Here is a 26272-nt window from a genome sequence, read left to right on the forward strand (position 1 = left end):
TGCCATTTTGGTTGGTGGTGTGCCCCGGGATTTTTTAAGTATAAAAAGTGTACCACGGCTAAAAAAAGGTTGAAAATCACTGATATAGACCACTCAAAATGACTTCAAATGAGATGTGGTCCCTAAAAAAAATGGTGTTGTAAAAATGAGAAATTGCTGGTCAACTTTTAACCCTTATAACTCCCTAACAAAAATAAATTTTGGTTCCAAAATTGTGCTGTTATAAAGTAGACATGTGGGAAATGTTACTTATTAAGTATTTTGTGTGACATATCTCTGTGATTTAATTGTATAAAAATTCAAAGTTGGAAAATTGCGACATTTTCAACATTTTCGCCAAATTTCCGTTTTTTTCACAAATAAACGCAGGTAATATCAAAGAAATTTTACCACTATCATGAAGTACAACATGTCATGAGAAAACAATGTCAGAATCACAAGGATCCGTTGAAGCGTTCCAGAGTTATAACCTCATAAAAGGACAGTAGTCAGAATTGTAAAAATTGGCCTGGTCATTAACGTGCAAACCACCCTTGCGTGTAAAGGGGTTAATGTAACCAGCAGACGTTCCTCTGGTGGAATCGCTCTACGGAGCTGGGTGTCCTGTCTCCGTATGGTTCCTTGGACACGAGAAAGCAAATCCCGGAACGAGTCTTGCGACATCCTTGTGTATTCATGGAATTTGTCCGGGTTGGCATTAAGCTCGCCATACAGCATGTGATAGGCCCCACGTCTCTCACGTAATTCAATAATGGTGTGTCTCCAAAAATGCATACGCCGTCTCCTTCTCCATCTTTGGCGATTTCTGTCTTGCTCCCAAGCAAAAGCACAGGCAAGAAACAGCTTGATGCTTAAATCCAGGTTGAAATAAAAGCTCTCCATGCGAAGATCCATCATGACACAGGAGCAAAATCTGAAGATTTCAGCAGTCCTAGGGTCTATATATATAGATCCCATTATACTCGCCCTCTGTAGTCACATTGGCGCTGTCTGGTTATCTAGATTTTTCTCCGGTTAAATTTTTCACCCTGCGCACCAAAAATGCAAAAGCAGAAAAAAAACGCATAGAAATACGTACAAACGCGGCATTTTTTAACCGCATGCGTCTAAAAAACGCTGCGTTTTGTACGTGTTTCTATGCGTTTTTTCCTGCACTTGCGGATGCGGATTAAACGCTGCGGATTCTACCGCAAATGTAAAACTAGCCTAACATAGACTTTTAGTGTATGGTCACATTGTGTAGTGTAAGAATATATCAGTCTACAGAGACCACATGTACAAGTAGTGTTCCCTCGTCTGCTGTAGGGCTCTGTTCACACTGCATCTGTGTAAGTCTACGTTCACACTAGCGTTCGGCTAGTGTGCGTCGCGCTAGCGTCGGGCGACGCAGCGGCGACGCACGCGTCATGCGCCCCTATGTTTAACATGGGGGACGCATGTGTTTTTGCTTGTTGCATTTTCCGACACGTGCGTCTTTTTTGACGCTAGCGTCGGACCAAGAAAACGCAACAAGTTGCATTTTTCTTGCGTCCGATTTTCGTAAAAAAACGACGCACGCGTCGAAAAACGCAGCGTTTTTGCGTGCGTTTGCACGCGTTTTTCGGTGCGTTGTGCGTCGCGTCGCCGACGCAGCGGCGCACAACGCTAGTGTGAACGTAGCCTAACGTATCCGGGGTTTATCAGTGAGAATCCCGGGGACTGTCAGCTGGACGCACCGGAGAGATGCAGGGCGGAAGGCGGAGCGGCTGCCAGCAGATGACAAGCTCCACAGTCCACACCGCTCACTGCACGCCCATAAGAACAGCTCTCGGCTGCCCGGGTGCCGCCTGTTCCTGGCACACGTCACTTCCGCGATTATCCTCTGTGATCGCCGGTGGCAGGACTGTGATCGGGAGCGATCTGCCGGAAATAACGAGCAGCATTACTGCCCGGATCGCCTGATCACACGTCACCGCTTCCTCTGATTTGCTGTTATGTCTGAGTTCGATGCTTTCGGTTCTGTTGGTAACGGAGTGTCCGCCGAGGAGGACCCGGCCGCAGCCTTCCTGGCACAGCAGGAGAGCGAGATCGCCGGCATCGAGAATGATGAAGGCTTCAGTATCCTGGACGGCGGGGAAGTGCCCGGCGCCATGCTGGACGGGGCAGCAGGTGAGGAGGCTGGTGATGGGGCAGCAAGTGTGAGGATAGGATGGCACCAGGCAGGACCCGGGGAGAGGGGGCAGCAAGTGTGAGGGTGGGGATAGGATGGCACCAGGTAGGACCCGGGGAGAGGGGGCAGCAAGTGTGAGGGTGGGGATAGGATGGCACCAGGCAGGACCCGGGGAGAGGGGGCAGCAAGTGTGAGGGTGGGGATAGGATGGCACCAGGCAGGACCCGGGAAGAGGGGGCAGCATGTGTGAGGGTGGGGATAGGATGGCACTAGGTAGGGCCCGGGGAGAGGGGGCAGCAAGTGTGAGGGTGGGGATAGGATGGCACCCGGCAGGACCCGGGGAGAGGGGGCAGCATGTGTGAGGGTGGGGATAGGATGGCACCAGGTAGGGCCCGGGGAGAGGGGGCAGCAAGTGTGAGGGTGGGGATAGGATGGCACCAGGTAGGACCCGGGGAGAGGGGGCAGCAAGTGTGAGGGTGGGGATAGGATGGCACCAGGCAGGACCCGGGGAGAGGGGGCAGCAAGTGTGAGGGTGGGGATAGGATGGCACCAGGCAGGACCCGGGAAGAGGGGGCAGCATGTGTGAGGGTGGGGATAGGATGGCACTAGGTAGGGCCCGGGGAGAGGGGGCAGCAAGTGTGAGGGTGGGGATAGGATGGCACCCGGCAGGACCCGGGGAGAGGGGGCAGCATGTGTGAGGGTGGGGATAGGATGGCACCAGGTAGGGCCCGGGGAGAGGGGGCAGCAAGTGTGAGGGTGGGGATAGGATGGCAACAGGCAGGACTGGGGGAGAGGGAGCGGCTGAGAGGTGGCGATGTGGTGGCCCCAGGCAGGACACGGGGAGAAGTGGGCGGCTGAGCGGTGGAGATGTGGTGGCACCAGGCAGGACTCGGGGAGAGGGGGGCGGCTGAGCGGTGGAGATGTGGTGGCCCCAGGCAGGACTTGGGGAGAGGAGGGCGGTGGAGATGTGGTGGCCCCAGGCAGGACTCGGGGAGAGGGGGGCGACTGAGCGGTGGAGATGTGGTGGCCCCAGGCAGGACTCGGGGAGAGGGGGGCGGCTGAGCGGTGGAGATGTGGTGGCCCCAGGCAGGACTCGGGGAGAGGGGGGCGGCTGAGCGGTGGAGATGTGGTGGCCCCAGGCAGGACTCGGGGAGAGGGGGGCGGCTGAGCGGTGGGGATGTGGTGGCCCCAGGCAGGACTCGGGGAGAGGGGGGCGGCTGAGCGGTGGAGATGTGGTGGCCCCAGGCAGGACTCGGGGAGAGGGGGGCGGCTGAGTGGTGGAGATGTGGTGGCCCCAGGCAGGACTCGGGGAGAGGGGGGCGGCTGAGCGGTGGAGATGTGGTGGCCCCAGGCAGGACTCGGGAGAGGGGGGCGGCTGAGCGGTGGAGATGTGGTGGCCCCAGGCAGGACTCGGGGAGAGGGGGGCGGCTGAGCGGTGGAGATGTGGTGGCCCCAGGCAGGACTCGGGGAGAGGGGGGCAGCTGAGCAGTGGGGATGTGGTGGCCCCAGGCAGGACCTGGGGAGAGGGGGCAGACTTTCCATCAGTCTTTTTGTCTAATCGTTTCTGCCATTAGCTGCAGTTTCGCAGGACGACACAAGAGCCGACGTGCATGGTGTTGTCCTTTCCAGAAGGTTTTGTCATTCTAGCAAAGAAGAAGAGCCAGCAATGAAGTCGGAGAAATCGCAGGGTGGATAGACGTGATACATAAATGATGACAAAATGGGGGGGAATCAAAACCTTCACAATTTGAGTAGGTTGATTAATGGTTGTCACACTGCATGAAAATCCTCAAGATCCTCTGCTGGCAGTGTCTTGTTCAATTGCTGTCCTAGATGTGATATAGGGAGGCGACAGATGATGCAGGCCATGGTGGTACGTTTAGGCTGCTTGGTTTCCAGACAAGTCTCTGGCTCTTGCATCCAAGATAATAACCTTCATTGCATCTTGCTCTGCACCATGATGGCCTTTAAAAGCGATGGTGTGAGATCAATGGACATGTGATTGGTAGCACAATGGTAAGGAAACTCCTTGTGACGGTGTATGCCTAAGGCTAAGTGCCCACCATCCAGAACTGGCAGCGCTTTGTACCCAGTACATGTTCGCTGCATCCAAAGTGCTGCCGGCTATTGCACGCAGGTGATTCCGCATGTGATCACTGAACCATGCAGATTCGCTGCGTCCAATACACTGTACGGGTGACGTTTCTCTTGCGGAGACTGAGCATCTCTGCAATGGACATGCTGTGGTCTGGAGAGATGTGCCGTATGTCCGTCTCTGCGGGTGAGCTGTGGTTGTCTGTGAACACATAGTCGGCTTGGGGTTTCTTGATATCCCATCCACTATGCTGTAACATTTGGACGCTGCACAAGTACGCAGCATCCAACCTGCAGCATTTACTGACTGTGTGCACACACTTTTAGGCTATGTGCACATGTTGTGGATTTGGCTGCGGATTTGCAGCAGTTTTCCATGCGTTGTACAGTACCATGTAAACCTATGGAAAACAAAATCCGCAGTGCACATGCTGCGGACAATACCACGTGGAAACGTGGCGTTGTATTTTCCGCAGCATGTCAATTCTTTGTGCGGATCTGCAGCGTTTTACACCTGCTCCTCAATAGGAATCTGCACAAAAAACCACAGGAAATCCGCGGGTAATCCGCAACGTGGGCACATAGCTGGAGGCTTAGCATGTGATGTCCAATTTCACTTGCGTTTCTGAATGAATCTGTCGAGAATCCAGTGGTACAGACGTCTGTGTCCCAGGATCCCTTTTTCAACATAAAATCAGATTGCGTGTTGCTCCTGCTATTGTGAGCATCCTCCGTGGCCTGCAACATCTCCAAACTTGTCTCCCATTGAGTACTGCATGGATGTCCTTGGCGGGCCGTTGCAGATGGAGCTGCCAGCATTGGATCTTGATGAATTGCCCAGGTGCTTTCAGTATGGCAGAACATTCCTCAGACAGTCACTGATGACCTCACTGATGGGGGCGTGTAAGTGCGAGTTACTGATAGATAAGCGATGAAAAACAAATGGAAACGTTTTCAAAACATCGATTAATTCAGGAACATGTCTCTCCATCCTGTGATTTTCATAATTCTATGACTTTTCCTTCTTTGTGCTGCAATGTTCAGTAGTGCATAAGAGAGCTCTTAACTCTTTCCACGTGGGTGGTCTGGCTCCCTACCCTCCTGCATACTGTAGCAATTCTGTATAATGGTGGCTTGTAGCTCTAATGTAACTGGTGGGTGTCATGTGGCAATAGTGTGTGACCTACCTAGTGCGTAGAAGGTACTAGTAGAGCCGTGTCGTGGCACACGCTGGCCGTGTCTGTGACTTCCAGTACTGGCAGTTAATAATTCAGTGCTCTGCCTGTTCTACTTGGATTAGCCTGTAAATTAACTCTAGTAGCCATCGCTGCAGATTACTGGATGTTACGCTGGGTGATGTTCTAAGAGGATTATGTAACGCACAGATAGATAGATATATATACACTAGATTGTGGCCCGATTCTAACGCATCGGGTATTCTAGAATATGCATGTCCCCGTAGTATATGGACAATGATGATTCCAGAATTCGCGGCAGACTGTGCCTGTTGCTGATTGGTCGAGGCAACCTTTATGACATCGTTGCCATGGCAACCATTATGACATCTACGTCGATACTGTGCCCGTCGCTGAATCAGAAACGTGAGATGTCTACGTCCTTTATGACATCATCGTCGCTGTGCCCGTTGCTGATTGGTCGAGGCCTGGCGGCCTCGACCAATCAGACGCGGGATTTCTACGTCCTTTATGACATCATCGTCGCTGTGCCCGTTGCTGATTGGTTGAGGCCTGGCGGCCTTGACCAATCAGAGACGCGGGATTTCTACGTCGATGCTGTGCCGGTCTCTGATTGGTCAAGGCCTGGCGGCCTCGACCAATCAGAGAGCCGGGATTTCCAGGACAGACAGACAGACAGACAGACGGAAAAACCCTTAGACAATTATATATATAGATATATATATATTTCATTCACACCACCGTCACGTCTTTCATCTCCCAACCTCATGCTTGGGACCTCTTTGTGTCAAGTTCAGTCTTACTAGTTCGTTAAGACAGATGAGTAATAAATAGTTTGAGAGTCAGAAATAAGGCAATTTCCCGGTAAGTTCTGCGCACGGTCAGCATTGTTAATGAGCTGTACATGAGGTTATTTACTTTCCTGTGCATCATCCTGGTTTTACATGGGAAAGGAAATCTGCGGAGAAAGTGCTGATGCAAGTGATGACCATGTGCATCTCCTCCCTGAGCTGTCGCTCTTAGGCTCTGTTCAGACAAGCAACTGTCCCCACTTCATCCCGAAAACTAAGGCTAAATACCGTTTGCAGTGTTGGCTACTTTCACACTAGCGTTTTCTGCCTTCCGTCACAATGCGTCGTTTTGCTGAAAAAACGCGTACTGCAAAAGTGCTTGCAGGATGCGTTTTTTCCCCATAGACTTGTATTGACGACGCATTTGCGACGGATTGCCACACGTCGCATCCGTCAAGCGACGGATGCGTCGTGCTTCTGCGGACCGTCGGGAGCAAAAAACGCTACATGTAACGTTTTTTGCTCCTGACAGACCGCTTTTTCTGACCGCGCACGTGCGGCCGGAACTCCGCCCCCACCTCCCCGCACCTCACAATGGGGCAGCAGATGCGCCGGAGAAATGCATCCGCTGCACCCATTGTGCAATGCGCTAAACGCTAGCGTCGGAATCTCTCCCAGATGCATTGCGACGGGGAGATTCCGACGCTAGTGTGAAAGAAGCCTTAAAGAATTGCGTTGTATCTGTAACAATAGAATGTAATATATTGTGCAGATTCGGTGTTTGAAGAGAAAACTCTCATCAGCACTCCTCATAATTATGATCAGAGTGCTGTCCATTATTTTTTTCCTCTTCTCCTCACAGGCATCACTCAGACTGAAAATGTGCTGGTGTGAACCCACCCTTATATGTATACGTGTATAAGGCCGGCGTCACACACAGCGTATGAAAATACGGTCCGTATATTACGGCCATAATACGCTGAAAAGTCCCGAAAATAGTGGTCCGTAGCTCCTCCGTAGGCAGGGTGTGTCAGCGTATTTTGTGCATGGCATCCTCCGTATGGCAGCCGTAATGCGTGTTTTTATCGCAGGCTTGCAAAACCGACATACGGCTATACAAGGGATCCATGTGTATAAAAAAAAAAAAATATATAGGAAAGTTCCCACGATCTAGGAACAGCCAGCAGAGGGCGCCTCACCGCAAATGAAGCTAAATATAGGTCATTGACCTACTTTACCTTCATTCGCTGGGGTTTTGCAGGCAGGAATAGCGCTGCATTAGCAGAACTCCTGCCTGCAAAATATTTTAACCCCTTCAGATGGATTTACATCGTTGGACCTTACAGATCCTCGGAGGGTAAGTACCGTATTTTTCGGACTATAAGACGCACCGGACCATAAGACGCACCCCAAATTTGGGGTGAAAATTGCAGAAAAAAAGATTTTTTTATAACATGGGGGTCCGTCTTATTGTCCGAATTTACAGTATCTTATGGCGGTGGCAGAGCAGGGTCACAGGAGGCAAGGTGGGGTGATGCTGGGATGAGGAGGTGCTGGGATGAGGAGGTGCTGGGATGAGGAGGTGCTGGGATGAGGAGGTGCTGGGATGAGGAGGTGCTGGGATGAGGAGGTGCTGGGATGAGGAGGTGCTGGGATGAGGAGGTGCTGGGATGAGGAGGTGCTGGGATGAGGAGGTGCTGGGATGAGGAGGTGCTGGGATGAGGAGGTGCTGGGATGAGGAGGTGCTGGGATGAGGAGGTGCTGGGATGAGGAGGTGCTGGGATGAGGAGGTGCTGGGATGAGGAGGTGCTGGGATGAGGAGGTGCTGGGATGAGGAGGTGCAGTGAGAGGTATGGCGTGAGAGGGGTCCCTGGCGTACCATGCAGGCTTACCTAGGTGGCAGAGGTGCGGTGGCAGAGGTGCGGTGGCGGGGGTGTGGCAGCAGAGGAGGCGCAGGAAGCGGGGTCCCTTTCCCCGGTATGGTGATGCAGCAGGCCCGGTATGCAGCAGAGCCGGGTGAATCCTCTTGTTATCGGTGGGCGCGGCCATCTTCCTGAGGCCGCGCGTGTGCAGATGAAGCGCTCTGCTCCCGGGGCTTCAGGAAAATGGCCGCGGGAGTCCGCGCGTGCGCAGATGGAGATCGCGGCGGCCATTTTCCTGAAGCCCCGGGAAGCAGAGCGCTCCATCTGCGCACGCGCGGCCTCCGGAAAATGGCCGCCACCACCGATAACAAGAGGATTCACCCGGCTCTGCTGCATACCGGGCCTGCTGCATCACCATACCGGGGAAAGGGACCCCGCTTACTGCGCCTCCTCTGCCGCCACACCCCCGCAACCGCACCTCTGCCACCGGACCTCTGCCACCGCACCTCTGCCACCTAGGTAAGCCTGCATTGCAACTATTAGACGCACCCTCCATTTTCCCCCCTTTTTTGGGGGGGAAAAAGTGCGTCTTTTAGTCCGAAAAATACGTTATATTCTTGGTTTATTATTTTTTTTTTTTTTATTTACAGATCGAGGGTCTTCAGTGAGTGGATTGAGAGTAGAATAAATTAATACAACAACCTTTGTGTTTTTTTTCATTAAATTAATTTTTAATAATGTGGGTTTTTTTTTAACCCTTTACTAGTATTGGATTAATAATGGATAGGTGTCATAATTGACGCCTCTCCATTATTAATTTGGCTTAATGTCACCTTACAATAGCAAGGTGACATTAACCCTTCATTACCCCATATCCCACCGCTACACGGGAATGGGAAGAGAGTGGCCAAGTGCCAGAATAGGCGCATCTTCCAGATGTGCCTTTTCTGGGGTGGCTGGGGGCAGATGTTTTTAGCCAGGGGGGCCAATAACCATGGACCCTCTCCAGGCTATTAATATCTGCCCTCAGTCACTGGCTTTACTACTCTGGCGGAGAAAATTGTGCGGGAGCCCACGCCAATTTTTTCCGCAATTTAACCCCTTAATTTACTAGCTAGAACGGCCAAATTTTGCATAGACACACTACTAACATTAGTAGTGTGTGATATGCAAAAAAAATGGGGATATGAGATGGTTTACTGTATGTAAACCAGGTATCATATCATGTCGGGTTTAGGAAGGAGATAGCAAAAGCCGGTAATTTTTTCTGCTATATTGGGCTGGATGAAATATTAATATATATACATATGTGTCTCAATGACATATATATCTATATATCTCTATCTATCTATTCTATGTGTACACAGTTATTCTACCTATTCTACTGTAAGCTGTCAGTGTGATTTTACTGTATACCGCAATGAATTACCGGCTTTTCTCTCTAACAGCGCTGCGTATTCCTTGCAAGTCACACTGCTGGTCCGTGTGTAATCCGTATTTTTGGGGCTTCCATAGACTTTCATTGACGTTTTATGCAATACGGTGATAAACGCAGCATGCTGCGATTTTTCTACGGCCGTAGAAAGCCGTATAATACTGATCAGTTTAATACGGCAGATAGGAGCAGGGGCATAGAGAATAATTGTGCCGTATGTTATGCGAGTTTTACGGACGTAGTTTCTGCGCTCTTACGTCCGTAAAACTCGCAAGTGTGACGCCGGCCTAAGGCTGGCCATACTTCCAGTTTATGGAGCGATGAGCTACTAGTCATCCACGCTCGGTTTGGTTATTGTCACTGTGGTTTACGCTGCCATTCATGAGAAAATGTTGACGTCTGTATAGCAAAAAGGTGGAAATAAGAAGACGCTATCGGTGCCTCTACATTGATGCTAGTTATGGCAGAAAGAAATGGCACAAAACTGGCGTTACAGATGCCTTTTAGGCCAGGGTCAGACAGCGTGTGAGAAATCGTCCAATTTTCCTGCTGAAAGCTAGGGATGGTTTTCATCTGTGTACAGTCTTAGCATCCATATTTATATAGATTCCAATGTTAATGATGGGGTTCCGTTATCTTATTTATTTTATGCCAGATCGGCTCCCACTCTGCTCCGCATAATCGGGCTGTGTCTCTGGGATGGAGGGAAGCTGTGACCCTACTCTCTGAGGGACACCTCGTGTTCTGCTCTCTATGGCGTTCCCAGGCTTTACAGGAACTGTGTTTTGCTGCGCAGGTTGAAAGGGAGGAAATTCCTCTAGATAGCAGATCAAATGGTCATTGTAAAAAGCTGATGCAGCACATGGTCCAAGTCCTGGAGTCTGTCTCTTCCCCAGCAGACCACTTCTTTGCTTTCCCCCTTACTCTGTACTGTCTCAATTTGCCTTAATGTTCCACATTTAATGTAATATTACTGATTGCAGTGTGCGAAGAGGAAGCTGAAGGTCAGTAGTCTTAGGCCGGTTTCACACGTCAGTGGCTCCGGTACGTGAGGTGACAGTGTCCTCATGTACCGGAGCCACTGACACACGTAGACACAGTGAAATCCATGCATCTGTGCAGATGTCATTGATTTTTTGCGGACCGTGTCTCCGTGTGCCAAACACGGAGACATGTCAGTGTTCGAGGGAGCGCACGGATTACACGGACCCATTGTGTGCCAAACACGGAGACATGTCAGTGTTCGTGGGAGCGCACGGATTACACGGACCCATTAAAGTCAATGGGTCCGTGTAAAACACGTACCGCACACGGACGTTGTCCGTGTGCCGTGCAGGAGACAGCGCTACTGTAAGCGCTGTCCCCCCCCCACTGGTGCTGAAGCCGCGATTCATATCTTCCCTGCAGCAGCGTTTGCTGTAGAGAAGATATGAATAATCGTGTGTAAAATAAAGCTCCATGTGCCCCCCCCCCCCTGTTATTAAAATACTAACCCGGCTACCTCGCTGGCCGGCGCTGCTTCCTGTCCTGGCCGCACCTTCTACTGTATGAGCGGTCACGTGGGGCCTCCCATTACAATCATGAATATGCGGCTCCACCTCCCACAGGGGTGGAGCCGCATATTCATTACTGTAAATGAGCGGCCCCACGTGACCGCTCATACAGTAGAAGGTGCGGCCAGGACAGGAAGCGGCGCTAGCCAGCGAGGGAGGCGGGTGAGTATTTTAATAACAGCGGGGGGGGGGGGTGCACAGGGGGTGGGAGAGGGGTGGGCACATGGAGCTTTATTTTAAACACGATTATTCATATCTTCTTTACAGCAAACGCTGCTGCAGGGAAGATGTGAATCGCGGCTTCAGCACCAAATGCAGGGGACAGCGCTAAACTTTAGCGCTGTCTCCCGCACGGTGCGTGTGGTACCCAGTGGGCACACGGGCGGCGCATATGTGCCACACTGATGTGTCACAGAAACGCATTGGCACACCATTTTTTCCGGTACCGGAATTATCTGGACGTGTGAGACTGCCCTTAGAGTAGCCCTCTCCATGGAGTAGGACACTCCCAGAAGCCAAGTGTTCCCTTTACTTCCAGTACCTAACTTATGGTTTAGTGATGACGGAAAACTTCCCAACTTCTGCTGTCTAGTTACGCAGTGAATTTCCACTTATTTTAGGAGCCTGTAATGGCTGGTTCATACATTGGCACTTGGTGTGGTTAAATAGTAACTATCCTTGCAACTCTCACATTTTTGCACCTTAGATCGCAGTATGTGGTTTTAGAGCCGACCCCACCCCCCACCCCCAAATAGTTATGGAGGGCAATGTCCAGGGATTTGGCTGATATTTGCTATGAGTGTTATGGTGTGTGTGAGCATAATGTAGCCTTTAGAATAATCCCGTTATTTCTGGCCTATAGGGTAAGTTGGCTTTGTGCCTGGAGTCGGTGCAGGAAGGTTGAGCACATTATACAGGCGGCACAGCTCTCTGCTGGTGTAGATTGCATTATTGCCTTCAAATGTATTAATCGCTTTTTTATTCTCCTCGTTTTATCATTCAGATGGTGTATTGAATGGCGACTTCTACCAGGTAATCTGACCATGTTGAAGGCTTTTCTTCCCATGTGTGTATTTAGCATGAAATAATAATAATAATAATTAATTGTTCAGACATGGCACAAGAAATCAGTGCACTTTTGTTTTTGTCCCCCTCACCGCACTTCAAATTGACTTATCACTGTCCCCGTTGGGGCTCACAATCTAGGTTCCCTATCAGTATGTCTTTGGAATGTGGGTGGAAACCAGAGTGCCCGGAGGAAACCCATGCAAACACAGGGAGAACATACAAACTCCATGCAGATGTTGTCCTTGGTGGAATTTAAACCTAGGACCCCAGTGCTGCAAGATGGCAGTACTACTCACTGAGCCACCGTGCTGCCTTTTAAATGGATCCAACGTAATTGTAACCTTTCACTATTACAGCTGATGTCCCCACAGCTATGCTTAGCATTTGCTTTTGAAGAGCGCTTTTTCCTGTGTTGGTGATGTATGAGGTGAGGCAGGCTTACAGACTCACTTTAATAGTTAAGCCAACATCCTTTGATGTATGATACATAGACAAAGAAGGGGGCTGGCTTAGCAATTGATCTGAGCCAGTCGGCCTGCCCCATGCAGCACGTGGCAACACGAAAAAGGAGAGCTGCCAGGACTGGCACTGCCAGCAGGTCATGGGTTGAACCTTGACAATAAAAGTACGCAATCAAGATGTGTTCATTTAAATTTTAAACACCCCTAAAATCCCATTTTATCCAGCTGAACAGCCCCTTAAATAATTTTGACATAATTGTAATCCTCTACAATTTATTTATTAATTTTTTTTCACTTTTTTCTGCTGTGTATTTTCATGCGCAAAAGGCACAGTGGATAGGATTTATATAAATCTCATGGCTTTTTTTTTTTTTTTATAAGTAAGGCTTACCAAAAGAGAAGAAACAAATGATCATTTCGAATTTGTGTTCATGGCAACACTTTCTAAATTCAGAGCATGCCATTCTTTCAGTGTTTGCAGTATTTTAACCCATGGAAAGCGATGAATGAGAAAAAAATTTTTTGAGCATAAAACTAACTTTATTAAACATGTACTTTTAGAGAGGCCCACAAATAATCCGCACCCAGAAAATACTGCAGAACTTGCTTCATGCATGCGGTTTGGGCTGCAGAAAAATAAAAAGCAAACAAAATGCTGCGTAGGAACATAGCCTAAATGTTACTCCGGTTAATGTCTCTTATTATGCTCCTAGGACCCCAGAGCATAATAAAAGTACCGTAATGGCCCTTCATGGTTCAGGAAAATGGTGACCAGTGTTGAATGTGGATTTCTGTAAAATTCCAGCAGAACTCCATTTTGGTTGAACTCCTCGCTCATCTCTACTAGCTGGGAATTTTTGTTACGAGTTTTTATTGCATTTTCACCAAAAAACCCACAGTAGTCTAAATGGGCTAATTTGTTCAGAAAATCTGCTTAATCAAAAACTAATTTATCATAGAAACAACTTAACATAAGAGATCTGTCTGGTGTTTTCTTTTTTTTTTTTTAGCTTAATAATTTTCTAATTTACACACTTGCAGGACTTTACTCCATATATCTGTGATACATTTTGTTAGGATATACATCTTTTTTTTTTTTTTTAATTTATTTTTTTTTCAGCTCGAACGCTTCTCAGTTTCCTTATTGTTGTTGTTCTTATTATTTTTTTTTTTTGCACTTAGCGAATGCCTGTAGATATTTAGTGTTTCTCACTCTTGCCGCCTTCTTATTTCTTATTACCATATTAACACTTGCCAAATCTTTTACTTGGCGCAACACAAAGCATCTGTACAGTGCATAGTGTTTAATGTTGTTCGATTGCTTTTTATGACAGCAACTCTACCATTGTGGTATGACCGATACAGTTTCTCTACTCTGAGACAGTATACACAGTGATATATTATTTACTGTTTGATCAGGAGTCTAATGGCCCAACAGACAGCTATTCGGCCATTTCCCATGCCGACCGTCTACAAGCAGAGCCAGAGAGCATCCGCAAATGGAGGGAGGAACAAAGGAGTCGTTTAGAAGTGCTTGGTGAGATACCATTGCTTTAATTTTGCCAAATTCTGCTCTCTGATCTAGCATCTGCTTCCGTTCAGGAGAATAACAATTAGGGTTACTGATGATGGTCCTATCTACAGCACAGATCAGGAAGGGAGGGACGTCTAGTAACCACTGGAGTTGGTGAGAATCAGTTGGCCTGACCTGGTCTATGGGGCACAGAAGTAATTCGTGGGAGCTCTTACAGCTGTAAGGGGGTCGATGAGGCAGCGGGTACCTGTGTGCCGGGTCTGGAACTGAAGGGGCTGCATCCTCTGTTTCCGGGGAAGGCTTAACAGAGCCTGACCTTGCTCCGTTACCAGGGGGAAGCCTGAGGGAGCCAGACCAACCTTGAGCCCAGGAAGGAGCCAGAAAAGGGCGCGCGGCGACGGAGGCATAAAAGGAAAAAGCACGCGAAGCAAGTCAGTCAGGCACCGGCTCAGAGCAGTGAGGAGGGCAGCGTATGGAGCAGCGCGCTCTGCTTCCCTCATCAGAGAGTATCGGCGTGGCAACGGGCTGTATAGAAGGAGCCCCCGTCGCCTGCAGAGCCATGTCCGCAAAGCCAAGCCGGGTGCTCTGTCTGGAGAGCATCAGAGCCACACAGACCAGCGACTGCTATGGAACCCCCCTTCCCGTCAACAGCGGGGACCAGAGAGTGAGATGGGCAGAGTGTGCCCGGTGACCGTTATAAAGCCGTGTGCCAGGCGTTGCAGGTGCCGAGCTTTTGCCGCCTGAAAGAGACCGGGAGCGTGACAGTTTATTTACACCCCAACTGTACTATTGAATGTCGGCCCAGAGACTCATGACCTGACTTCACCTGCATATGTTAGCAGAGCCACGCTGGGCTCGTACAGGACTGTGGCCTTCACCTTTAGGTAGCCACTTCAGTATATGGACTAGGGGCAGTGGAAGGTACCGGAGACCGACCACTGTCGCCAGAAGACTGCGTATTGTTCTTTGCTGAACCCCATTAGTAAAGACACCGTGCCAGCCTTTGTCGGCGCTATTAGTCTGCAGAGCTTCTGACTTGCCGTAACTTGGTCACAGGAACTGTTGTTACCAGAGCCATCATTCTTATTCTTGGACTCTCTTATGTTCATTGTACCCTTGTTATCCTTGTTTAACTCCCTAATCTCCCTGAGTGGAATAAGACCCTGTTTATTAAAACCTGTTAACCCTTGGTCTGCCTCCTGGCGGTCACTGCATCCTGCAACCTGCTTACACAGCCACCAATTGCAGCTCCTTTTGTTTAGCTTGGCGCAATGTTGTCATTGTGATGCGATGCCAGGCTGGCTGATTCTAGATGAGCTGGGAAAGTACTCGGGTGGAAGACGGTTCGCAGGGCTACCGTTCAACAGCCAGAGATTACTGACGTGACCGATGGACCGAGTCCTGCAAATGGATTGTACCAACTCTATTGACCATATCTACTTACTCCATGGTCAGTCCGGCTGACCGTCAGCGGTCTTTCCTTCCCTTCCAATATAAATTCCATGCAAACAGTGAACATCTCTGCAGCCGGATGTTTTACGGTGTTTAGTGGTCAGCTGTGGGCTTGTCACCATCTAGTAAAGTAAAACAAATTGGGCTACTTTTGTGTATGGGGCATTTCTCTACTTCAACTTCATTCAGTGACTGAATTTGGAGCCCTGTTCAAGACCGAGTTACATCAAACAGGTTGATTTCCCCCCTCATACCAAGGAAAACGTGTGGGAGTCTATTCTTTAGAGAATCAATGTTGGCAGTTGCCTTCCAGCGATGCCACCAAGGGGTTAACTTGAAGGAAACCTGTCACCATGAAGTTGCAGGTACCATGTTATAGAGCAGAATTGATTAATAGACGGTTGTGTGAGAAAAGATTCAGTGTAACCCATGTTTTAATCATATAATCCTCTTGCTCTTTCTTAGATCTTCCGTTCCATCATTGACTGACAGCTTTCTTTGTATAAATGTGTGTGCAGAGGTAGCTGTCAGTCACAGATAGGACCGCCCCACTGGGCCGAAAATCCCAGAATGAGCAGATGATTATATGATTAAAGCATGGGTTACACTGAATCTTTTCTCACAAAACTGTCTAACTATATACTCCGCTCCCTCTTCTCTGTAATATGGTGACTGCATTTTCCTTTTGACAGGTTCCCCTTAATGAATTGCAGTGCTCCGGTGAGCGCCGTGTGTTGTTAACTGGTTGTCCAGCACTTTCACCTCACGGTGTTGTAATAGTTCTCTGCTGCACTGTAGGATGGAGAAGCTGTGCCTGGCCAACAATTCGGGTTCTGTCACAGGTTCTTCTATGACCCCATACCTTGTTTTGGATATAAGAGAAGCACAATCTTTTCTGAGAACCTCTCATGATCTGCTCCTGGAACTTGCTTCAAAACCACATCCTGACAGGAACTCTGCTCTCGTTAACATTGCCCCTTTCATCCGCTGCTTTTGGTTTGACCTCTGCTGATCTGTATTCTAAGATCTATGTCCTCAAAAATGAAATAAACGGTATTTGGTGTAATACTGAGAACCTTTTTACCTCACAGAATATAATGTATGGTGTGACCTGCAAATCAATGTATCCTGCACTTTGTCCTCTCGATTTTTGAAGGGTTTCTGTCTTTTACACAGATGCTAACTCTAAAAAGCAAGAGTCTGAATGGAAGGAGAAGGCTGCAAAGGAGTTGGACGAATGGTATGCCAGGCAGGATGAATTGTTACTGAAAACCAAGGCGAATAATCGGTAATTCCTAAAAATTAGAATTTCATTTTTGTACACTAAGAAAACACTAATATTGTACCCATGATTGGGCACAGCATTAAGTTGTACTTATTTACCTGTTGGCAGTTGTTTAAGTGCTGGCAAGAAAAATGATCTTTTGTGAAAACCAAAACTCCATCACACATGACCTTTTTAATTGACTGTCTGCCATTTTTTGCTTTTCATGCATGATGTTACTAAATCTCTTATTTTCCATGCTTATTTAACACTGTCTGATGTTCTCCACATATCAATGCTCTCTCCTCTTTTCTTCTTTGCCTGCTTGCCTTCTCTTTGGACTTCTTGCTGTCTGTAGGGTGGCAGATGAAGCTTTCTACAAACAACCCTTCGCTGACGTGATTGGTTATGTGTATGTTGCAAAAATTACTAATTCTACACTCACTAAATGATCTTTTTTGTGCTTAATATGTTTGTGCTTTTCTGTTAGGGGAGAAAAATGAGGAGAACTTAGTTTTCGATTTGTAGATATAGCTATAAAACTGGTTTAAACAAATTATTGTAAGACGCAGGCTGCCCAAGGGGTCCTAAAATGGTGCCTAAAAATTAGCTGTGGTACGTCCTCCTCCTGTGGGAGGTTCTACTATTACAAGGAAGAGAACAAAGGACCATATTAGTAGGGAGAACTGCTGTGATGTGAGTACCTCGAGTTAGTTTTTACTCTGAACACTGACCATACACATGAGAGAACTGTTCAGCTGACCGTGTGCTCTCCTGATGGCCCCTGCACCTCTCCATACACAAGCACTTAGCTTGCCCTGTGTTCACTTGTCTTCAGTGGGAAGAGAGGACAAATCAGATGCCATAGTCCTCTGGCGGCAGCTTGTCTCGCCTGAAAAGTAAACGTTTGGCCGTTGAAATTCCAACTGGTCTAGCTTTCTCTCCCTTAATCCGTAGGGAGGGGCGTCAGGATGTCCCCGTACAAGTCAGATGGTCAATCGGCCTTGCCAAAAAACGGATTTATTTAGTATTTCAGTAACTTAACATGGATATGGTCACTGGCCCCTACCTGCTTTTTATAGAGGATGCTATGCTAAGCAATAATATTATTCTTCAGTCTCTAAACTATTTTAGATTCCAACCACTACCTGCCGCAACACATCCCCCCCCCCCCTCCACCCCCCAAATTAATATTTGCAACCACGTATGTTAATTACACTGGCTTGTGTATAGAAAAGACAAAGTACCCTATGTGCTCATATCGTATGGTACATTGGGCTTTTTTACTTCACCCTTTACACGCGCTTTTTGTTTCTAAACTCTAAATGGATGCGTAATAAGCAATCGGTTGGATACAATGGCATAATGTCAGAATGGGTGCCACATGGTATGTTAGGGTAATTTTTACTTTATGTATTTTTACTTTTTTTTTTCCCTAGAATTCTATTGTCTGCTTTATTTATTGAAGCCGAGTAACAAGTATATATTTCACCGCATTTTGTCATCTGCTTATTAAATGTTCGCTGGAAGTCTGTGTTCCTGTGTTGTGTTTTACAATGGATACATTCAGTTCAGACTTGGATACATGGGATAAAACTGAGAATTAGCTGGAGAGCAGTGTTTCCGGCGGTTTCATGTATGTGATTTAAATATATAGCGAAGTATTTAATGATGGCTTATTTCACTGCTTTGTGTATGGAGACAGGGTTCCTTTTCCCATGCAGCTGTATTATGTAGAATGTGACAAAGGCATAGTGTGTACAGAGCCTAATGTAATTGTATTCATAATGGAAGCCACGCCGCTGGAATGGATGACTGATCCCAAAGATTCGGAACATAAAGAGAATCTGTAAGCAGGATTCATACCCCAAACTATATACTTTTAGGGAAATGGAATTTAAGAAATGCAACAAAATTCAGTCCTACGTACCACACAATGATGCCAGCGAAAACTACATCTTGCTTTTTAAAAAAAAAAACAAACAAAAAAACAAAACTTGAGATTACCCCTTCCCTTATTTGCTTAAAAGGGGTGGTCCAAGGTAATAGGAATTTAGGAGGAAAATGTATCTAGAATATAGCACTAAATAATCTTTCAATATAATTGAGGTGCAAATTCCCTATCATTCCTTAACTAGACTGCTTCCCCCCCCCCCCCCCCCCCCAATACACACATACTCTTACTATTTTGATGACTCTTTACTTACAAATGTTGGGAAACCCCAACGAAGAGTCATTAGGGTGCAGAGGCTGTGGTCACTGCTGTAAAGTCTGCCACCTCTCTGAAACTACATTTGTTTCAAGGGCTGTGCTATATAAGCACTGACCTGTTGCCGGCTCAGATCAGCAGATATGGGTTGAAAACAGCGCGTTATCAGAATAACCAGCATACAGAGAACAAAGCTGCCCCCGCAAGTGACGTCACTTGTCTCTGAACATCTGGTATTGTGACATCGTGCTCTGTTGCCAGCTTGTTACTGCTGATTTTCGTTGGCAAGAGTGCAGTCTTTCATGCATAGTGGGACTAGCCCAACTCCTCAAACGAGCATCACTGATAACAACACTTCGTTTCAGGTAGGGGGCACAGGCTGCTGCAGCCTCTGCCCCAGATGATGCTTCTTTATGGTATCCCAGCATGCACTGGATTTTTTAAATGAAGTGTCGTCATAAAGGTGATTCGGGGGGAGGGGGAGTAGTTGGGGAATATTTAACTTGAGTTTATTAGAAAATAGTTTAGATTATGGAACTAAAGAGATGGGGATTTAGGAGGAAACCACTTTGGACCACACCTTTAATGCAATGAGAGCGTCTCTCTTGCATACTGATTTCCATAGAGCTTGACCACTAGTGCCTGGCTGAGTACACAGTAGCTATATTCCGAGAGGGGTTAAATCATGATATGCTATCTATTTCCAGCCCATAATTTCTATACTGCAGTTAGCTTCTCACCCCCTCCTTCCTTTCGGCTGCTGGGTAGATGCTATTATCAGTTCTGTGTAATTTCAATCCCTGGACCACCAGCAGGGGCTAGCTGTCCTGTCAAATCTTAGCCTGGGGGCAAGCACACAGCAGTGGCCCATGAGTAGCAGCCAATTTTTAAAGGTATTTCCAGGTCATCCACCTGACAGCACCATGGAGGTTGTCCTTCTTATCCATAGTGGGACAGGAAACCATGAGAGTACAAAAGGCTCCTCCCCCTACCACCCATCAGTGTTTTTCCTGTCCCACTGTGGATAAGAAGGACAACCTCCATGGTGCTGTCAGGATGGATTCCTGGAAATACAATTGCCGGTAGGTCTAATTACCAATTTTGTGGTGTAGAGCTAAAAGTCTGCAGTCACTCCAGTGGTGGGCAGTCATGTGACTGCAAGTATTTGATATTTTTTTTTTATACTCCCAGCCACATGCCAACTAGATGGTTTCTGGCCTAACTCCATACACTTGCATTGACAGAGGCTGTGCAAATGTAGTCAGCAAGTGACTGCATGCATGCAAATAATATGTTGGAACAGCTCCGGTGTGTTCTTACCTTGCCACGCTTCTTCAGTCCTCATCATGTCTCCTCCCATGGCCTGCGCACTTGTCTCCTGGGAGAATGCTTGGGGCGTGTACGCTTCCTGCTTCTTAAAAGGGCACGCATATTCTTCTGAAAAAAATGTTCCCAGCCATGAGAGACATTAGCTATTTAAGGCACCCTCCCCAACTGGGAGAGGCCTTAACAACGTTGGTACCTGTGAGTTCCCTGATACCTAGTTGTAGGGTTCATAGTCTCTAAATCTAATCTTGTCCATCCCATGTACCTGACCCAGTCTGGACCCGTGTTCCTGTACCAATCCTTGTGCCTGATTCCACATCGGTCTACCAGCCGCATACCTCCTGCTAACCATTTCCTGGCCGATCCTGCTTCCTTGTCGCCTTGGGAGTCAGTTGCTATGGCTCTGGGATCTGTCTTGGATTAGCACCTGGCGCCCACCTGGGTTCCTGTCTAACCACACCATCAGGGGCTCTAGTGAAGAACCAGGTGTGCACTTAATTATACCCCTCCATGCTCTTCTCACAGACCGTGACACAGTGGTTCTGCAACCATGTGCGTAACATGCTTGTAGTTACTGAAGAATCCCCATGGCGTGCAACACACACAATGTGAGGATTCACAAGTAAACAGTCACATAGTGACTGCAGACTTGTAGCCCAAGATCAGACAACACCATTAACATGTTTACTTCTGGCTGCTTCATAGGCAATATGGTCATATTAATATAGTCTGAGTGTTGCCCATGGAAATAATTGACAGCATTCAGACCAGTTCAGATGAGCGTTTGTAGTGGCCAAGTGTAGAATGTAGTAATGTCTAAACAAAATATATTTAATCCAGATATAAGTTTTTAAAGATGTAGTAAAGCAAGGTACGCTGTACTTCTCTGCAACGCTAAAAAACCTGTAGTAAATGTGGTTACACATAAGCACAGGTCTACTAGATGGCTATCAATGAATCTATTTTTTTCAGACATACTTGTTCAACCACAACACATGCTGGCGCACGGACTCTAACGTATTACGCAAGCACTCCAAACACACTTGGTTAGCACACGAGCATTTTCTGCTAAGACCTTATCCATACATGTTCGTTCATCACTACTACAAAGCAAAAGAGCCAGAGATGCTGGAAGGTAGGAGTAGGCTCACAGGGCTCTGGTCTAGCAGCCAACGACAACTAATTTTCTCATGTGGTCACATGACAGTGACTGTTGTGGAGGCCGAACCAATAGGCTGAAATTAATTCTGTTTTAAATATAATTTTAAATTGTAATATGTTGATATTAATATCACTTAATATTGAGCAGAATGAAGTATGCTGACATCCCCAATTTGCTGTATGAGCACACACACAGCCCTCTATATACTGTAAAAGCCCAGTGTCCCTACATACAGATTGGGCCCCCACATAGCCTTATACATACAGTGTGAGAACCAACATGGGCCCTCTATATACAGTATGAGCCACCACATGGCTCACCGTATAATGTGCGCACCCACATAGCGCCCAGTATACAGTCTGAGCACACACAACCTTACAATATGAGCCCATCACATGGCCTTCAATATACAGTATGAGCCCTGAAATGGTCCCCCTGAATACAGAATGAGCCCCCACATAGTATATAAAATGATATCTATTCATCCTTCCCTTGCTCCCGTTACCCCAGTGCTCTGCTCAATTCTCCTGTGCACAGACTCCACACAGCAGACACGAAGAAGTGACGTCACCATGTCTGCTGGCTCACACGTTGATTGGGGAAGTAAGACCCGACATCTCCTCTTCCACCATTGTACTCCCTGCTGTCTGCATCCCGAGGATATGGGTGGCAGATGGATTGCGGGCCAGGGCCTTTGTTTCAGCCCTACGGCTCTCTAGTTGTGCCACCACACTTTGCCTAGCTCTGTCAAACTAATCTGTATACTCAATGTGGAATATTTTAGCTCTGCTGGGTCTGTGTGATTTATTGCACCAGACTGAACTTTTCCTGTAGACCAGGTGACGCTGGGGCTGATGATCTGGACTGACAGCACAACCTGATGTGCATGAAAGCTCAGACTCCTGCAATTACTCACACTGAACCCCAGCAGGTCGGCCACCAACCAGTCAATATACAATCCTGTTTGGAGTTGTCAGGAGGTGGTCCGCATCCTGCTGTCCCCTCACTAACAAACCAAAAGTCGACTATCTTATTTTACCGCCCCCTTAATGAAGCCAACCATAGATAAAATTCCAATTAAATTTTGTTAGAAAACTATAGAAACAATTAGAAATGAAGACCAGACAGCATATACAAATAGCCCCAATGTCTCAGGTCCAGCGATATATAATCATAAATGCAAAGTTTTACCTATCCAGTTGCATCCATAATCAAGGGGTTTCCCCAGCGCCCTGACGTGCGTTTCGCCCTTTGTGCTTCTTCAGCGGTCGCCCACGCCCCACGACATTGGGGCTATTTGTATATGCTGATTACAACGTTACTGCACTTTATAAATGGCGCTTATACTGCAATCACATGAGTATGGATATAAAAAGGGATGCTGTTAGCACCTAAGAAGGTATCTATTTGCTGCATGTGTATTTGTGGGTTTGATGAACTTGTATATGTTGCAGTTTGATTGTCTTTCAGTGCTCCTGCTGTTATATTACTTTTATTGCTGTCTGGTCTTCATTAGGGTTCCCCCATGGGGTATTGTTCTGATGTTAAATGGAGATAGTGTTTTTTTTTTTAGTTTTACATGTATGTTAATCATTTTTCTATAGTTTTCTAATAAAAATTTAATTGGAATTTTATCTATGGTTGGCTTCATTAAGGGGGCAGTAAAATAAGACCGTCGTCTTTTGGTTTGTTTGTAGGAGGTACCATATAAACTACACATTTGGACACTTTTGAGTAATTGTCCCCTCACTAACCCTCATGCCCCGACAAGATCATTACCTCGTGCTGGGCTTGCTGTGCTTTATGCCTTTTTCTTCAGCAATCGCAGCCCACATGGCATACAGTGAGCATGTTGGCATCTGTCATGTGGCTGGGCTGGCATCAGCCACAGTCAGAGGTAGCGTGCTGGTCCCTTGGCGGCCCTGAACAGCTGCTTGCGGACCGACCCGGGGGCATAGTCTACAGTGAATAAACGGTATGCCTACTTACCGGTGGCATTTCCCGGCATATACCATACATATGGCTAAATCCATGGATGCAGTGTGCTCTTAGCCATGTGGTTTTTCTTTTTGCAACATTTACTCATATTTTCCAGTTTCCACAGTTCAAATTAGACGTTTTAGTCATATTTTTGAGTATTAGTCATTTTGATCAATATCTTGGTTTCAGTGATATACAAAACGGCACCCATAAGAGGTTCGTGGGCGAGCTGTGTAACCCTGCCTTGTCACCGTATCTAGTGCACGCAGGATATTTTCTGCAACCTCTCCAATCCCCTTTTCAGATAGAAGTGAGCTTTGCTCCAGGCTCCACACAATGCCTGCATCCCCCATGTATTCTTCTGTTGTGTGTGGGTGTTCAGCTGCATCATACACTAATTGTTGTGCTCTACTGCAGAAACATGCGCTCTCCTCATTAGCCGCCTATTTAGTTCTCCCCTAGATCTTCCCTCTCCTCGTTGACTATGATTACTAGTGTACATTTTCTAATTGCCATTGAAGATATAGTGAATTTGCCAGCTGTCATGGTGCATGTCCTGCTTGTCAGCAACATTGCGTTCATTTTCATCTTCTATATCTGACTTAAACTTTGTTCTTGTTTTTATTTCTTCTCTTCACCTATAAGCACAAACATAAACCATCCTTGCTACAGCCTAGAACAGTTAAGTAAAAATCTTCTCGCTGCCCCTTTTAACATGTCCGTCCCATGGTTAGTGCTAGTGTCGTAGTGCTCTGTCTGCAGTGGTGTATACCCAACGTATGTTCACCCTGCCATGGAAGCTCATCCTCATTGTGGTTCCTTCTTAGTTTGTTTTTTTTTCCTTCTTTCCTGCTTTCTCTACATGTTGCATTTGTGTTCTCCTCTCCAGTGGGTTGGCTGTTACTGTAGAGGATGAATGGCGATATGATCAACCATCGTTTAGTCTCCATGGGGCATTGGTGGCATTCCGAACTTGGTTCCCCTTACCCTACAGTATTCGATTTATCTGCCATGTCTAGAAAGAGACATTAATGGTCTGGGTGCTAAAAGTAGTCCATGTTTGCTGGATATGTATATAGGTGTGATGGCGTAGTCTGACTCACTACTTAGGTTTCCAGGCTTTGTATGTTATGGCTGCTTCTCCGTAGCTTTCGTTGTATTGTCACGTTAGTGTTTTATGTGCTTCTCAAATAATGCTTTAACATGTTACCGAGTATCCGTAAAGCAGGGATTACCTTTTGAGTGAGGCCGTAATGGCAAGGACTGACATCCATACAGCAGACCGTTGTAGTATTGCCATATTTCATTAAAGGGAGTCTCCCCCACCCACCAAAAGTCAATTTTAACTACTCTGCTCGTCAATATAGGGGTTGTAGCTAGAAGTCCAATTTGTAAATTTAGTTTTTTTTTCTGACTGCCTTATGCAGAGAATGATCTTTATAAATTTTGCAAATGAGGGGCAATGGACCCATCTGTCCATGAGTTACCATCCCTTGTCACCTCCCAAGGTTCACGTGCACAGGGCGACCACTGTATGAACTGTAGACTTGACCATGTCTGCACACTAACACTGCTGCAGGAGCTGAGTGGTTACATCGGACCTTTCCTGGACTGACGCAGTGCGCTCATCTGTCGGAGCAATGTAGGCGCAGCAGACAGGAAGGAAGAAATATGTCTTTTGTGTCACTTACTACTTGGAGAGTCAGTGTCCGTGTGCGCACATGGTCGAGTCTTTAGTTCAGGCTGTGCTTGCTGTGGGCAAACAAGTCAATCTACATAGTGTGAGACTGCAAGGGACGGAGACTGCCGGGGCAGGAATGGGCACCCTCATTCGACGATGGATAAAGCTCATTTCGTGCAGAAGGAAGTTACAGAAAACCTAGACTTTATTTATATTTTTTATGTAGGGGCTTAGTCCACAATTTAAGTATGTCTAAGTTTTATTTTTATTTTTTTTTAAATTTAGTTGTGGGAGTGACAGATTCAATTTAATCTTAGCTGGGATCCGTATTAATTACTACCTTGTGTATTACTCCCTTATATTTGGTCTTTCTCAATTTTAGTTTCTATATTTGTATACTTGATGATATAACGAAACCTCACTCTAATCTGTAAAGACCAAGTCTCCTATCTTCAAACCATGTTGAATGCATTTCGGTTTGATGCAGTTAAAGAAATGGGAAACTGTGTAATTGAATCCTTGTAACCAGAGGGTAAATAAATATTTAATCTCGGATCTTTCTAATTGGTGAATTTGCTGGTTTTCAGGGCTGCCGAAGAAGCGTTTGTAAGCGACGCTGAAGAAACTTCCCCAGGAACAGAATGGGAGAGGGTGGCTCGTCTTTGCGACTTTAACCCCAAGTCTAGCAAGCAAGCAAAAGATGTTTCGCGTATGCGCTCAGTCCTGATATCACTCAAGCAAGCGCCACTGGTGCACTGAGCAGAAATCCCGACAAAACAATATGACACTTCCAATATTTTAATCTCAGAGAAGCTTTGTTTGCAAAAATTGGTTACATTTTACTTTTCCTCCTTTTTGGGACCAAACTTCCTTTATGAATTTGATATCGATCATTGTATGTAATTGCTCCCATTTCTCCTCTGTACGTAGAATTGACATTCCATTCTGGAGGAAACCCCACATCTGATCATGGTCTCTGTGTAATACAGATTGTCATTGGATTTGTTCAGAAATGTATTAGTGATATTAAAAAGTCTATATATGGTCAAATCTTT

General features: G+C 46.9%; 1 protein-coding gene across 3 annotated transcripts; it reads left to right on the forward strand.

Moving 5' to 3' along the window:
- The first annotated feature begins 1684 nt into the window (after positions 1-1684).
- CLTA (clathrin light chain A) lies at positions 1685-26272 on the forward strand. 3 transcript variants are annotated; one of them, XM_069767636.1, is made up of 7 exons: positions 1685-2148; positions 12084-12112; positions 14029-14146; positions 16772-16883; positions 17218-17271; positions 24182-24217; positions 25805-26272. In XM_069767636.1, exons 1-7 carry the CDS (start codon positions 1974-1976, stop codon positions 25974-25976), a joined length of 696 nt encoding a protein of 231 aa, XP_069623737.1. In that variant the 5' UTR covers positions 1685-1973; the 3' UTR covers positions 25977-26272. The 3 variants fall into 3 exon arrangements, with proteins under 3 accessions (XP_069623737.1, XP_069623745.1, XP_069623754.1); XM_069767644.1 differs by lacking the exon at positions 24182-24217; XM_069767653.1 differs by lacking the exons at positions 17218-17271; positions 24182-24217 and having other exon boundaries at positions 1835-2148.

The sequence above is a fragment of the Ranitomeya imitator genome, chromosome 1, assembly GCF_032444005.1.
Source record: "Ranitomeya imitator isolate aRanImi1 chromosome 1, aRanImi1.pri, whole genome shotgun sequence".
Classification (NCBI taxonomy): Eukaryota; Metazoa; Chordata; class Amphibia; order Anura; family Dendrobatidae; genus Ranitomeya; species Ranitomeya imitator.

Bases quoted from the DNA above. Each gene is read 5' to 3' on its own strand.
- CLTA (XM_069767636.1), top strand. From the start codon at position 1,974: ATGTCTGAGTTCGATGCTTTCGGTTCTGTTGGTAACGGAGTGTCCGCC. The intron at 16,884-17,217 runs GTAATTCCTAAA...TGCTGTCTGTAG, and splicing joins AAAACCAAGGCGAATAATCG to GGTGGCAGATGAAGCTTTCT. The intron at 17,272-24,181 runs GTATGTTGCAAA...TTCACCTATAAG, and splicing joins GCTGACGTGATTGGTTATGT to CACAAACATAAACCATCCTT.